General features: G+C 28.0%; 2 protein-coding genes across 3 annotated transcripts; one reads left to right on the top strand and one right to left on the bottom strand.

The window, feature by feature from the left end:
* Window positions 1–1,396: 1,396 nt before the first annotated feature.
* On the top strand, window positions 1,397–6,443 carry LOC145180718 (eukaryotic translation initiation factor 2 subunit 3, Y-linked). The gene is made up of 13 exons (XM_090082357.1): window positions 1,397–1,681; window positions 2,124–2,187; window positions 2,407–2,468; window positions 3,110–3,175; window positions 3,464–3,585; window positions 4,343–4,437; window positions 4,588–4,746; window positions 4,870–5,004; window positions 5,093–5,187; window positions 5,406–5,720; window positions 5,835–6,007; window positions 6,109–6,173; window positions 6,373–6,443. Exons 1-12 carry the CDS (start codon window positions 1,616–1,618, stop codon window positions 6,161–6,163), a joined length of 1,407 nt encoding a protein of 468 aa, XP_089938483.1. The 5' UTR covers window positions 1,397–1,615; the 3' UTR covers window positions 6,164–6,173; window positions 6,373–6,443.
* A 1,173-nt stretch (window positions 6,444–7,616) lies between these two features.
* LOC145201825 (prickle planar cell polarity protein 3-like) lies at window positions 7,617–16,480 on the bottom strand. Of its 2 annotated transcripts, XM_090082356.1 has the most exons (8): window positions 16,075–16,480; window positions 15,779–15,855; window positions 10,940–11,117; window positions 10,535–10,765; window positions 10,233–10,448; window positions 9,328–9,514; window positions 8,690–8,888; window positions 7,617–8,560 (listed from the first exon to the last, which is right to left on the bottom strand). In XM_090082356.1, the coding sequence occupies exons 1-8, from the start codon at window positions 16,213–16,215 to the stop codon at window positions 8,068–8,070; spliced, it is 1,722 nt and encodes a 573-aa protein (XP_089938482.1). In that variant the 5' UTR covers window positions 16,216–16,480; the 3' UTR covers window positions 7,617–8,067. The 2 variants fall into 2 exon arrangements, with proteins under 2 accessions (XP_089938482.1, XP_079930917.2); XM_080074791.2 differs by lacking the exons at window positions 15,779–15,855; window positions 16,075–16,480 and adding an exon at window positions 11,198–11,644.
* Window positions 16,481–16,692: the final 212 nt, after the last annotated feature.

The following is a 16,692-nucleotide window of genomic DNA, read 5'->3' as shown; positions in this document are numbered from 1 at the left end:
CGTAACACAACGAACTTCGTAATTAAAAAAGTTCTAAAAATTTTTCGCGATTATTAGCAAAAACCATAAATTTACAATTGCGCACACTCTGGATCTTTAAAAAACGACAAATTAATTTTCTCTACAAAAATAATTTCAGCATCGGTTTTAATTTTTTTTTTATCATTATTTCGGATTCAATCGAGATTATTTTGAGAAGCAGCTTCAAATGAAAACAATACAGTTAAAGGAGTACAGAGGAAAACCCACAGTTGTCCACTTTTTCTACTTTTGAGAAAAATGGAATTTGTGCTTGAAGACTTCAGTAATCTTTAATGTTAATCACTTTTTTTAGAATAATTAGAAAATTGTGAGAATAAAATGATAAAAGACTAAAACTGTATATTTTATACAGTGTACGCATTTTTTCTTTACTTAAAAGAGTGTGCTCATTTTCACCGTTTATCTACAACTAATCAACTTTGTGGCAGTATTAAGTCATAACTCTATTTTTTTAAACGAAGTGTCTTCGTAGAGCGCAATGCGCTCTATGTAGCCACAAGCTGCTCAGAGTGCAATATTGTACACGCATGCGCAATCATTTTATTATAACAGTGCGATTTATATTTAAGCTGGTTAGATAGGCGATAAGGGTAAGGGTAAGGGTTAGGGATATGGATGACATCAACAAGATTTAAAAAAAAAATTTAAAAAAAAAAAAAAAATTAATAAAATTTAGCGCATGCGTATAAAGTAGCAACGGCCTTTTTTAAAACTGTCTTAACTTACGCGACAAGTGGAAACTTAAATAGGAAGTATTTATTAATTGCGACAAACAGTCGAATAATTAGTTTTATTGAAGAGAGATGGGAGAAGTGGCCACGTCTTTTAAATCTCGAATGCTACTATTATTGCTATACTAAAATATATATTAAATGTAAAAACATTAGTAATGCTTAAATTTTTCTAAGTATTTAGAAATTTGAATTGTAAATGAATTTTTTTGATACCAAAAGTTCTTAAACAAAGCGGTTATAATTCTGACATTGAGGTAGGGTTGTTAACATAATTTCTTTCCGAAAAATTAAGGTTAAATCTCGAAGGGATTTTTAATCTCTACTTCGTGATTTTGCTGCAAATAATTAGTTATTGTGACTAAGTTTTTTAGAATTGACGTTGGGGGCAATACAACCAGTAGTTTTGTGATTTCGTTGGTTGCAATTAATTTAAATATGCAGTTTAATTTAAGAATTCACGCTCATTTTTTGCAAAATTTCATTTTTAATAATGATAATGATGATAAGCAGAATTTCGTTTAAAAATAACTTGAAATTGCTTGACAATAGTCTAAAATGGATTGAAAGTCGCTTAATATGGGTAGGTGACTGTATAATATAATTTCTAGAATTTTACAACCATTTGAAACCGGCCTTTAGGTTCGGAAGGTAAAATATCTTACTCGTGGTTGAATTTCCTTAACAAAAAATTATGCACGTAAGCTCCGTAAACAATAGTTAAGTAAAACCAAGACTGATTATTTCCTTTTCCATGCTTCTCAAAGATGGCTACCCCCAACATGTAGAAAACCACCTTTACCTTATCTAAATTCCATCACATAATATTTCTGAAAAACAAGATGGCTGATTTGGACAATATTTCGGTATCTCAGCCTCATCTTGCTAAGCAAGATTTAGTTACATTGGTAAGAAAAAATTGTTTTCGTTAAAAAAAATACATTTACAAAAGCAAATTTCAAAGGAGGCTTACAAATAATATACTATTTTGTAAAAAAAAAAAAAAAAAAAAAAGTATACTGACTTGTTCATATTTCTTAAATTTATCCGAATTTTAATTAACCTTGGTTCTAACTCTACAGTATCTTATTTGATTTTTGTTACATTAAAGAATCATTTTGAACATGTTGGTTTTTCTTGAGTTCTAACAGAAAGTACTACTCTACATCAGATACCAATAACAGTATATCAAAATATAATTAACTTGTGTAAACTATATATTGAGTTGTTAAGTTTTTTTTCCAGTGACTATGATAAATAGAAAGTAAGATTTGTTTTTAAGTAAATATTACATAAAATATTTCACTCATTAATATACTTGAATAAAGTCATTTGTCCTTCTATAAAAAGGATCCTTCAAGGCTAAATCCACTTTCACCTGAAATTATTAGTCGCCAAGCAACAATAAATATTGGTAAGTATATTCAATATTTATAATTAGAAATGAAAGTATATTTAAATCAGTTTTCTTATCTTTTACTATTATTATTATTATTGTTATTATTATTATTATTATTATTATTATTATTATTATTATTATTATTATTATTATTATTATTATTATTATTATTATTATTATTTTAAAGTTGTTTTCCAGAAAATAGTTTTTTGATAAAAAGTTTTTTTTTTAAAGGTACAATTGGACATGTAGCTCATGGAAAATCAACAGTTGTGAAAGCTATATCTGGTGTTCAGGTAATTTTGAGTTACAGTAGTATTGTAGATAGAAAAGTTTAACTTTAGTACTTAGGTATGTTACACAATAGATATAAATGAATGCATATATCAGCATGCTTTAGACTATGCTTTTTATGAAAAAATATTTGTGTAATACATATTGTAGGATATAATGTGTAAATGCTATGAAAGCATTACAAATTGGTTTTGTTGATAGAAAGTTCTCACATGATTTGAAGTTCCTTTACAATCAGCTGATAGGTTTGGCAGATCATATAGAAAGAATTGTCTATTGAAATGCAACAAGCTGTTTTGTTTTTTAACATTCTTGAAGCAGATTTGGTTTCAAGTTTTTCAAATCCAATGTCTAGTTAATGACAAGTAAAATATTTCTTAGAAACTGGAATGTTTTAGATGCAATATATAAAGCAGTGTGAATGTTGTAGATAAAGTATATAATCTAGGTTATCCTGTAAGTGTATACACTAGCAAAAATTACCTGGAGACTGCAAAAAATATATATATATTTCATATGATGGCTATTTTTTAGTGTTTCATATATAAATTTCAATATTTTCTTTCTGTTTAAGATGTGCTTTATTCAAATTATGACTAAATCTTAAATAGTGCAGTTTTTAGATTTACTTTTATCTTTATAGACTGTTCGTTTTAAAAATGAGTTGGAAAGAAACATCACTATAAAGTTGGGATATGCCAATGCTAAGGTAATAGCTGTTAAACTATGTTCATTTTTTTGTGCTTGTTTTAAGGATAGTAATCCAACACGTTTTTGTGAGACTACAATTGAAATTAACTTTAGGCAATATCAGCCTAAAAATAATTGATATTTAAGTAAAATTGATAAGTAAAAAATGTATAGTTAACTATTCTGTAAATATACAATTTAAATAGTTTAAAAGATATACATGTATAGAAAACTTGTGGGCTCTACCAGGGAGTACATGTATAATTGTTATTACTGAAAAAATAAAAAAAAGAGTTTTTGTTTCCAGATATACAAATGCGATAATTCTGCATGTCCAAGACCTGGTTGTTACCGATCTTGTGGTAGTAACAAAGAAGATGTTTTTCCCTGTGATAGGCCAAGCTGTACTGGAAAGTTTAGGCTAATCAGGTATAAAGTTAAATGTTATTGGAAATTTTTATAGAGGAATGTAAGAAGCTCTTCTTTATAAATTCTATTATGACTTTGTACAATGAATGATATTTAGTTTTATCATTGTATCAAAACCTTTTCTTCATAAGCACTATAATTATTTATAATTTTCAGTGTTGTAAACAAGGAGAGCTTAAAAAACTAAAAGATACTAAGTTAGTTAAACTTTATTGATAATGAATGATATGTTATGCAATAATTAGTTCAGTAGTAGAAATAATACTCTTTTTTGCCTAAAGTAGATGATTTTTTATCCTGTGCCATCTTAATTTGATTTTAAGTCTATTTTCATCCACAAAATAATTTTTAGAAAAGAAAAAAGAGGTTAGCAAATTAGGAAATACAAGTTAGCATAAAAATGAAGTTTTAAATGAACTAATAAGCAAATTCTTAGAAGATTTATAAGTTTATAGAGAAAGAGTGGAGTTTCAATTGGTGAGTGTTTGTAAATATTAGCAAAATTGTACCTATCTTTTTCTCTGCCTAGCTTGTTTTAAGTGGAATAAGCTGGCTTTTTGTTGGAAAAGCTACCTAGCGGAATCACAAAGTTTTGAAGAATAAACTTTAATTCTATAGATTTCATTTTCTGCTTTTGTTTAAATTTTTTACTGTGATTTCATGCACACAAAAAATAACTGCTTAGTATATACTAGTCTATAAATTGTTTTAAAGTAATTTATCAATTTTGTTTTTTTGTTGTTGTTTTCGTTTAAAGGCATGTGTCTTTTGTGGATTGCCCTGGTCATGATATTCTCATGGCTACCATGTTAAATGGTGCAGCTGTTATGGATGCTGCTTTGTTACTTATAGGTAAAGATAAGTATATGTTTGTGTAAGTTTTATGTGTGTGTATGTAAATATAGTGTATATAATTTCATACATATAAATTCAAAAATATATATGTTCGCATTTTATAGAATATAATATAGAGTTGTTTAATAATTTTAAAAACTCTTTTAGCTGGCAACGAATCATGTCCTCAGCCACAAACATCAGAACATTTAGCAGCTATAGAAATTATGAAGCTCAAACATATGATTATCTTGCAAAATAAAATTGATTTGGTTAAAGAAACTCAAGCTAAAGAACAGCATGAACAGATTCTAAGATTTGTAAAAGGTTTTATGGCTTTCAACTTAAAACTACAAAATGAAACATCTGAATTTTCTTATGTTTTTTATTGGTTTTTGGCTAAATGAAGCAATATTTCTAGCTCTTTATTGTCTACTTATTATCTACTAGGTACAATTGCTGAAGGTTCTCCAATTGTTCCTATATCTGCTCAATTGAAATACAATATTGAAGTGATTTGTGATTACATCTGCAAAAAAATTCCAGTTCCTATTCGAGATTTTAAATCACAACCACGTCTAATTGGTAAAATTTTACTCTGCTGTTGTTTTATTCAGTTTTTTATGATCTTGTATAAGTTTTTTTGGTCATGTTTACAAATGTTTTTTTCTAGTTATTCGTTCTTTTGATGTAAATAAACCGGGTTGTGAGGTTGAGGATCTAAAAGGTGGTGTTGCTGGTGGAAGTATTCTTAGAGGTGTTTTAAAAGTATGTAAAAATTGTTTCTTTCTTCCTTTCTTTTTTTCATTTCTTTTTTTCCTTTCTTTTTTTCCTTTGACTAGGTTGCTGAAACTCTTAAACATTTGATTTGCTGATAAATCAAAGAGTTGAGAAATATGATTAAATAGAAGTTTAAAAAGGCATTTAATGGTGTTGATGCCTGTGAATATCTAATGCAAATGAATTGTTATTTAACTTTTGATTAGGTTAATCAAGAAATAGAAATCCGTCCTGGGATAATATCAAAGGATTCTGACGGCAAGTTAAGATGCCAACCTATATTTTCTAAAATAGTGTCATTATTTGCTGAACACAATGATTTGCAGTATGCTGCACCAGGAGGCTTAATAGGCGTTGGTACTAAAATTGATCCAACACTTTGTCGTGCTGATCGCATGGTTGGTCAAGTGCTAGGTGCAGTTGGTGCATTACCTGACATGTATACAGAGCTTGAAATAAGTTATTTTTTGTTAAGAAGATTACTTGGTGTTAAGACTGAAGGCGATAAAAAAGGAGCAAAGGTTTATTTTTTTCAACCATTTTGTGAAGTTGTAAAAATTGAGGTTTTAATTTTATTTATTATTCTATTTAAAAAGTTTTGAAAATTTAATTGTGAAAAGAAATTGTGTTATTAGGTACAAAAGCTTGCTAAAAACGAAATGTTGATGGTGAATATAGGTTCTTTATCAACTGGTGGCCGAGTACTGGCTGTTAAAGCAGATTTAGCTAAAATAGTTCTTACACAACCTGTCTGTACAGAAATTGGGGAGAAAATTGCATTGAGCAGGAGAGTAGATAGACATTGGAGGTCAATAAATTTATCTTTTGTAACTGTTGTTGTTGTTGTTTTGTTGTTTTTTTTTTAATTGTAATCATTTTCCTCCTTTAACTTTTTTCTTTAACTAAAAGGTTGATTGGGTGGGGTGAAATCAGACGTGGAGTGACCATAAGCGTACCCAAGTAATTAAAACACAGTAAGCACCTTCTAATTGTAATTTAGTAAAACTTGCCATTTAGTAAATAAAATCACAAAAGTTATTAAATAAATTGACAATACACTGATAAAAGTTCTAAAAGATTGTTGTTTTTTTTCTTCTTTCATTAGAAAAGAAAACTTGATTAAGACATGTTCCACTATTATTTTTATTTACTAATTTCTTATTATGTTTTTAGATGGAGGCTAATAAACATTTACTGTGGAATTGACTGTTTGAACATTTTCTGAGAATAAATTACCAATTAAATTTTGCTTGGTTATTAAAAATTATGTCTGGTCTAAATATGCAAAAATTTAATAGTCGAATAGGTACGATTCTTTTTTAGTGTTTTTCTAAAAAAAAGTGCAAGTGTGTGCGTCATCATCTTTTTAGATAAATGCTAAGAGAAATAATTAAAAGGAACTCTGACCCAAATTCTTATCAATTTTTTGTTGTTGGAACTACAGCCATTAAATCAGGCTGGTAAGGTACTTTGAAAAAAAATCAATGTTCCCTTTATTTTACTCCCAAATTAATGGCCCTTTCCTTGCTAAGGATGATCAAAATGATCATCCTGAGCAAAGGAGGATTCCTGAAAAAACGGTGCTCTCCTCTCCCAATTGTCCTTTAGGATAATTGACTATCCCCTAGAAAACTAGCATTAGTTATTCGGAACAATTAATTTACTCAACTAAATCGGATCAAACTATTTTAAGATTTAACTCTTTTCTTAGAAGCAGACATTTGAGCATAACGTTCAAAATGTTTTTATCTCACTTTTTAAAGGAGGGCGGTCGGCAAGGTTGTATCATTTACATTTTGAGAGTTAGCCGTTGTTAATGATTCCCAGTCATTCCTAAAGGACGTAGGAATGAAATGAAACTCTGATTACAACTTGCAAAAGTTCACCTTACGTAATCTTCCCGTCGTTTTGTTAAATGTGCTCAGAAATTTTGCAGCTTTCAAATGTGCCGTACCTCACTCGACAAAAAAATCATTACGCTCACAAATGTTTTTGAAAAAAAAAAAATCTGTTAATCTTTTTTAGTTCGACAAAATAAAATTGTCAACGATGTTGCCACAAACTTGATTGCAGCGGCATCATGTAAACCAGCTTATCTACTACTTAACTTTTATCCTCTAGATATTGCAACTATCTTTCAAAGCTTCTAAAATCCATTGTGGGGAACTTCCCTTAGTCTTATTCAGAGACTGACGTTCACGAAATATAACTGTTACACCCATTTACCGAGAGATTTTCGTTGCTTTACTCGCAAAAATCTCTAGTCGTAGACAAGATCTCTAATCGCAGATAAGCTTACTGGAAAAAGAAATTTATTTTTAGAACTCTGACAAATTCCTTTTTAAATTTCTAGAACGATTTAAATTTTTAAAATAAGTCAGAAATAATAAAAAAAAATCTGTAAAAAAGAAAAATTATGACAAACAAATCCAATATTGTATTGATGAAAAAGGTTTTTTTTTTTTAATGTTCAATAAACCAAATAAAAGTATCAATAAAAAAAGGAAGTTTATAACTCTTTTGGCCATAATCGATGGGTAGTGAGTCTTGTTTATATATAAAATTTGAGAGAACGCAACCGAATTGTTCTTAGCGTGTATGCGAATTTCCACAAATCCTTTGAAAAATATTGATCTTCTAACTTTGCATTTTATCTATTTTTTAAATGTCTTTTTCATTTAGAAAATTATGTTTGTAAACTACCTTTCATAACTACAAAAAAAGATAGATACAAAGTATGTGCAGAATGACAATATCTAGTTAATGTTTTCTAGCATTATTTGCCGAAGCAGAATTGACAAATCTATACATCACCATGCTACAGTCTTCAAACAGACTGATCTGATATAAATATCATTTTTACTGAAATCATTGTTCCTGGCAATTTTCGCAAACTAATTTGATGACGCCGTTTTCTTGGGCAAAAGATTGTCGGTACAATATTTCGTGGCAAATCACACATCGAAAGCAATTTTTGTGCCAGTTGTCTGAATCCACAGTGTAAAACTCGCCGTTTATTATATGATCTCCGCATGCTGTGCACTTTTTGGCGAACAGAGATTTGTAACAGGGAGTGCAGAACCTCTTCCCGTCTTTCTGCTGAAATGGTTGACTGGAAATAAGATCTGAACAATTATCACATGCAAAGCAATCTCGGTGGTAAAAATTCCCTCCACATGCAACGCCGCCCTCGCGTAACACTTCACTGCATTTTCCACAACGTTTAGCAAAATGTGCGTCAAAGCAAGGACAACATACTTGCTTTCCTTCATGATGGATAAATCGTTTTGAGGTGATAGGTTTCTTGCAACTTTCGCACACAAAACAATTCTCATGCCAGAAATCACCTTTCAACTCTAATCTAAATGTATTGATCATACATCGCGTTTAAACCCAAATATGAAATGTAACTACATACATTTTAAAACATAAAATGCAAAAGCTGGTTAAAGTAAAAATTTCTTATCTTGCTTGATTTTGAAACACTAACCTTTTTACGCCAGGTTCAAAGCCTTTCATGCATTTCTTACATCGTTTATCGTCTGTCTTTTGATAACACTCTGAACAAAGAAAGCTATCATCCTTCACAACAAAACTTGTTCCGCTCAATTTGCAATGACAGAGACTACAAATCAAACATGCATCGTGCCAGTGTTCTTCATCGTATATAACATCTTCCTCATCAACTCCTGCAAAAGAAACACTTTAATAAATCAAAATATAATAACTAAATAAATATTTATTAAATAATATTTTTTCGCGTCTTTATCTAATGTTGATTGAAACTCTGGTCTTTTGCACTATTTGAAAGCTAATAGTGTAGTAATAAAGTTCTTAGATTGCTATAATAACTCAGAATATAAAATTGTCAGAATGGAAAAACATCAGAATAGAAAAATAACAGAATAGTAAAATAGAATTGGTAAAGAATTGTTTTAAAATCCAAGGTGATGTGTATATGTCATATGCAATTTAAAAGAAAACAAAACCATTACGTATGAGCAACAAAAAACATTATTTACTCCTTAACAACAACAACAAAAAAAATCAAGTAGTACGAAGTGAAAAAAATTATAGGTTAAAAAGTAATCAAAAGTTTAAAAAAAATTTCCTTCAACTGGTTCCTACCTATTGTCTTTCCACACATATGACATATAGAAGCATACTTTTCATCATAACACACAATGCAAATAGGCAGTCCTTGATCAACAAGATGTTGCTCACCAGTCAAACCTCTTTCACAATAGGAGCAGATAAAATGTTGTGAGTGATAGGCCTTTTCTTCAGTACGAACATATTCGCCCCCAAATACTAACTATTGCAGAACAATGTATTAAAATATTTAGCAACAAAAAAATGTTTTTAACCAAAAGCCACAGCAAAACAGTAAAAAAAAACAAAACAACAGCTTTAACCAAGAATTTTAAAAATTAAAACTAGGTACAAAATAAGTTCACTTTCAAGAAATCACTAATAGTCTGAAAAGGTCACAACTTTCTTTTCAACTTAATTTTATGATGCAATTTGGCAAATCTAATGAAAAACTAAAACTTTAAGTGTTCAGTGCGTAAACTGAATAAAGATGATATTTTTCCACACATTAATTTTATCAACATGAGCCACATTTCAGTGAAAATAATACAACTGATATAAGCCAGAACTTGTGAGTGTTTTATACAGTTAGATAAAATGTGATTACTGGAGTTTTAACAGTAAACCAAACTGCCTACAATTCTTTCTAGTCATTTTTCCATAATGTTAAAAAAAAAACTAGTATTTTTCAGAATAAAAAAAATTCATTAAAAAAATTGTGAAGAATTATTGATATGAATTTTTTATATTCACATAAAAACATTCTTAAAACTTAGAGTACCAAATGAACCGATCCAAATTTATGAACCAATTTAAATTTATTATGAATCAATCCAAATTTACTATAAATCAAGCCAAACATATTATGAACTAACCAAAATTTATTTTAAACAAATCAAAAAACAGAGTAACTTAAAAAAATCCCGTTTAAAGCTTTTTACCTCATCACACATGACACATCTTGGCTTAATTTGCTCAGCATGGTGTCTGACACAAAAAATATGTTTATTACGATAACCATAGACAAGATCAGCAAGAAGTTCATTACAATGAAAGCAAGTAAAGCAAGACGGATGCCATGCATACTCCTTATTCAAAGGGCCTCCCTCCACAAAAACATCATCTTCAAATATAGTATCTTTACATTTCTTACATTTCTAAAAGGCAAAACATTTTATAATTAAAAATTTAGTTTTAAAAAATATATAGTGCATGAAAGATGAACTTGAAGCAAAACTCTTACCAGATTTTCTTTTGCCTGAACTACTTTTCCAACTGATATTTCTGGATCCCTCTCCCGTTTAAAAGCGTCAAGTAAATATTTCTCTTTTGGTGTTAGACTTGTAAGACTCTCAATGTTAGAATCTTGAAGTGGTATCTGCAGAATTAGTTGTTTATTGCGGTACTTAATACCATCAGGGTTGTTAAAGTGAGGAACCTTTTCATTTGGTAGACAAGAAAAATACTGCTCTACCTGTATTGAATCAAACGATTAAATTAAAGGTAATTTTAAAGAGAACTAATGATTTAAAATTCTTTACAAAATTCAAAATGATTAAAAATGCAACAAAAACTAGTCTATGAACAGTAGAAAAATCTATTATGTAGAATTAAACATGAAAAAAATGAATAAATAAATAAAAAATACCAAATCTTCATCTAGTCCTGGTGGAACCCACAAGTAATGATCTAATTCTTTAGATGCTAAGTTAGAATTGTCATCAACTATGCTATCAGTGATGTGTTTCATTTTAAAACCATTACTTAAGTCATTATTATCTATCACATGATCAACTTTGTCACACGAGCAGTTTGTGCAAACTTTTCTACAAGAAAAAAGGAATTTTGAACTACAAAGCTTTTAGTATCTCAATAAACATAACTAGAGACCATAGCTTAAACTTACCCAAGTGCATTGGGTGGTGTGGAACTTTTAGAATTTGTATGCTGGACACTTGATACTTTTAACTCATTTGAATTTTTACATACACTTCTTCTAGGAGGTTTTGGCGGAGGATTACGCTTATTGGGCCTATTTTTATTTAAAATAACTGGACCTTTCTGTAGGGCAACATCATACAGTATATCTATTGAAGATCCTAAATGTTCATGAGGCACATTTTTATTTATTTCTGTTTTTCTCATACAACCATTCTCTTTTTCAACTTCACTGGAAAGTCTTGATTCTTTCCCATACAAACTATTTGATGGTAGGACTGGGTTACATGAATCATTTAATGATGGTTGATAAGATGTAAACATTTTTATAAACTTTTTTAAACTCTTATAAACCTTTAATAATTTATGCCAAAACCAACTAGAAGGCGCATTTACACTATTATATAAAACAACATTAAAATGACTATGGTTTGCATACAATTTATTAATAGCAAACAGCAATATAACACAATAGAAATAACATAAATATAGCAACGAAAAAAATATTGCATAGTTTAAAAATAACTTAGGCAGTGTTATAGATATATTTTATATATATATATATATATATATATATATATATATATATATATATATATATATATATATATATATATATATATATATATATACACACACACACACACATATACACATATGCATATACATATATACATATATATATTTGGGATATGACAATTTTAAAAAATATCTCCATATTATTTAGTGGAATTTTTAAGCAAAAATTAAGGAAATAACAATGCCAGGAACAACATTTAGAAAATGTGTCACCTAATTTACATTTATAAAGGACTGTTGAAATTCTGGAAGTTTTAGAAGTTCATATATCGTCAAAGGTCAGGTGATAATAACAAATATATTTTATACTACATTCTTTTAGGCATACCCCTTGATACATACATACATACATACATACATACATACATACATACATACATACATACATACATACATACATACATACATACATACATACATACAATGTATGCATATACAGTGGTTTCAAAAAGGTAGGTACCTTAAGATTTTTTGTTTAAAGATTACTTAAAATACCATAAAATAAAAATTATTATATGTTATTGACCTAAATTTTATCTTAAATTTTGAATCAGGCTGTCATACTAAAACATAAAATTGTATTTTAAATTCTTATAAAACATAAAAAAAACAAAAACAATAATAAATCAAAATTGACGAAACAACAAAAATAATATTGGTTGATTCAACCTGTTAATATACTACACAAACCTACTCCATTAAAATTAAATCAGCCCCAAATACCATCATTCCCACAAGTTAAATCTTTTAACGAAAAGTTTGTTTTCCTTATCTATTACTTCAAATTTACTTTTATCACCAAAGAATATTTGTTTTTCCAAAGACCAAGCAGTTCCCTCCTTACACCACCTTAATCTTTTGAACTTATCTCTGGTGTTTATAATCGGTTTTTTAAGAACTTTCTAACTATATTTAAAGAAAAGTGTTTGTTGAGGTTTTGATAAATTCATGATGACTTAACCTTGGATTAGCTCTTGATTGATGAAGTTCTTATATCTCATTAAGATGTTCTCATTCTCTTTAATTTTTTCTAATGTTATAAATCCTGGATGAAATTACTGTTGCAGATGTTGGATGAAATTATTACAAGATGCTGGAGCCACCCTTCTGAAAGCTGACAGTTAACATAAAAGCTGATTTAGTTAACAAAATAGTTATGACAATCGGGGGAAAAAAAAGGACTTTGATTTAAAACTATTTTTTTCTCTTTTTTTTTTTTATAGTATTTTCCAGTATATGTTTTTACATGCATATAAAGAAGCTGATTATTAATTTAAAAAGTAATGAACTTTGTACCAGATATTAAACAACTTGTGAACTTGTTAGTGACATTTTAGTTAAAGAGAATTTTCCTATTATGCAAAAAAAAAAAAGTTTATCAAATATAGTTAATTCTATGGTGTTAAAAAAAAAAAAAAGTATTAACAAACTTATTGTGCTTTTTTTTTTAAAAAAAAAAACCATTCTGTGTATGTCTTTCTGCGTATATACATATTATACATAGAACATATACACATTTATTATAAAATTAATAACAATACAAGTATATATAAACATTATCAACTAAGTCTATGTAAATAATAAGGAAAAAAAACATAAAACTTGTTGTGCATTATAAAGAGAAATCTCTGATGCAGAAAAATATACAAACAAAGAACCAAAACAAAAATAGCAAACAAAAGAATTTGATGACATCAAATATTTGTAGGCAGAACTTCAAACTGAATATCTTGAACTTAATCAAATCTTCTATTCAGGAAAACAGATAAAGACTTTACAGATAAAAATATTAAACAAATCCAAATTTTAGAAAGAGCAGGAAGAAAAAACTAATAAAGACTACATGCAAAATTAACTTCGAAATCAAATGACTAACTTAAATAATATGAATCTGTTTGATGACTAATCAACAACAATAATATCAAAACTTTATTTGCATCAATTAAAAGCTAAAATATTAACTAACTACAGTTAACCAAACATTTACTTTTATAATATGTTAAAATCATCTTGTCTGATTACACAGAAAATAAATTTGAACAGTTATTAAGAATACTTTACAAACTTATGTTTCTATGAGTATGTTTCTATGAGTATGTTTCCCTTAGCTTCTAAACAAACTGAATTTGCTGTAAAAAAAAAAAAACAGATTTTATTATTTAAGAATGATTAAATTAAATAAACTACTAATCTAAGAAAACATTTGAAAAAAAGAAACTTTGCATGATTTCCTAATAGTAACAAGAACCACATATTACAATTGGAGATTTATATTATAGCAATTGCTGACCCCAAAAAATAACATCCACAAAAATTTGCAACCTTTAATGCCATCTTATCTTGTTTTCAGAATAAAGAGGGTACATATGAATGTTTTTAAAAAAAAAAAAAAAAAAAAAAAAAAAAAAAAAAACATAATTGCAAGTCAAATATCTTGAAAGAAAGCTCATCTTTATAATGAAAAAAGTCGAGTGAACACTAATTTATCAAACTTCTTTTTTTCAAAATTTCAATGGATAGCTAATTATTTATTAAAAACCATCATTGATACTCCACATACATCATGAATATTAAATTGCTTTCAAGTGAACAACTGGTAAAGAATTTTTTTTATTTCTTAGCTTTTTAATTTTAAACCATTTAAAATTAAAAAACTAAATTTTTGCAATTTAAAATCTGTTTGCATTCTATTTTGTATACCAAATATGTTCTATGTTGGGATGAAATATAAACAGTAAATATTCCAAAAGGGGATCAAAAAATTACTTAGTAATTCCAAACTTTTTTTTTTAGATCAGACAATTATCTTAGTTTGTTTAATTTAATTAATCAAGATAACTTTTTATTGTGAAATAGAAGATTAGAATAATTAAGTATCATTTATTGTTAAATGTCTTTTTTTTTTTTAACCATATTCAAGGAGTCAGAAATATCAATCATTAATATGACAACATTTGGTTTTAGAAAATCCTTTAGTGCAATAAAAGATTTCCTGTTACAAATATCAAGCATTTGAAATTTTTTTTAAAATAAATCTTTACATAAATTACAATAGAAATTTGCAGCCAGTTATAACATGATTAAGAAGATAACAAAATACACATTGCATGCAAACTTGACATTTTTAAAAGCCTTAAACAATAGAACTTGCTGTGAAGGTCAAATATTTATTGAAAAATTGTTTGCTTTCAGATTGATTGGAAGAACAGCTTATACCGCCAAAGTTTCTATAACAAATTATGCTCAAAATGGCATAAATTAAATTAAAGTAAAGCAAAAGGCTTCATGCTAAAATAAAATTACAGAGATATTATTATGATTTAAAAGAAACTATATACAAAAAGATTCAAGAAATAGCATATCAAAACCAGACTGACATGTCAACTATTCTCTTTATAACAACTTTTAATCTCTTAGAACACAAGGAATTTGCACTTACTGTGTAACATCTATATAAATTTTTAAAAATATTCTATAAAATAACAACTAATTTAACTATAAGAATGCTATATAAATATGTATATTTGTATAAGCATATATATATATATATATATATATATATATATATATATATATATATATATATATATATATATATATATATATATATATATATATATATATATATATATATATATATATGCTTATACAAATCACATTTTTTTTGCAAAAAGAATTCTACTTTTATTTCCCTTCCTAAGTTAGGCAACAATCTATGGTTACTTGAAGTTTAAGCAATTAGATAATAGCCAGCACCATATGACCATTTTATGCACACACACACACACACACACACACACACACACACACACACACACACACACACACACATACACACACACACACACACACACACACACACACACACACACACACACACACACACAGGTTTTTAAAGTTTAGGAAATATATCTAACTCTATATTTTTACACATTCATTTAAAGTTTGTTTGTTTTTTTGTTAATCATACCTCCAATCATGGCTTTTAAAACCAGTACAATCATCACAACTTAAGCATGGTGCACCATCTTGAACACCAAGTGTCTGCTAAAAGTGTCAAAACATCACTTAAATAGCCTCTTCTAAAATTATTACTAAGGATATAACTTTAAAATTTTGATAATTATGATTTGTATATAACCCTATATTGCACTGCTATATTTATTGATATTTGCTAAAAAAATTTATAATGTATACACACACATATACATAAACACACAGGGACATGCACACATTTGTGTTAAATATTGCTAAAATTAAAAGTACCTCGATTTGCCACTTAACACCGTTCTCTTTCGGAAGAAAACGATGAAGTTCAGGGGGTGGTGGAAAACTATCGTTATCATCAACATTGCTCTTACTTTTACTTGACCCATGAGAACTTACACGCATTTTCCACTCCGCCATATTGCTAAGGCATATCTTATTAGTAGCTCCAGTATATCAAAATCCTTTTATCTTCAGGTTTTATCTGTTTTTTTTTTTTTTTTGTAATTTCCTTTATTTAACTGCAAGATATTCTATTCAACCTGGTTTCCATCGATTAAACTAAGTTTTGTTTATATACCGATTAATAACGGCTTCATATTCTTGCAAAAAATCAAATTTTTTTTATCGATATGAAAATGTTTGTTTTTTTAAACAAGAGTTTAGTACTTAAGTTTAATGAAAATACCAAAATATTTTATGATTAGGAGGTATATAGTGGATGGGCATGACAAAAAAAAAAAAAAAAAAAGCGCCAGGCTGTTAATCATTAAACAAACGTTCAAGTTCAGCGCGTAACTTTAATGTCCTCTACTACTTATTTACTTCAAATATTTATCTGGAACTTCAAAATTGCTGTTTGTATTTTCTTATTATGTATCTAATTTTATCGTGTAT

Source organism: Hydra viridissima, unplaced genomic scaffold, assembly GCF_058129835.1.
Source record: "Hydra viridissima isolate aposymbiotic clone 2 unplaced genomic scaffold, HvirCarnegie_v1 scaffold_3, whole genome shotgun sequence".
Classification (NCBI taxonomy): domain Eukaryota; kingdom Metazoa; phylum Cnidaria; class Hydrozoa; order Anthoathecata; family Hydridae; genus Hydra; species Hydra viridissima.
Note: the sequence above shows the minus strand (reverse complement) of the source record. Positions and strands in the feature narration are given on the sequence as shown.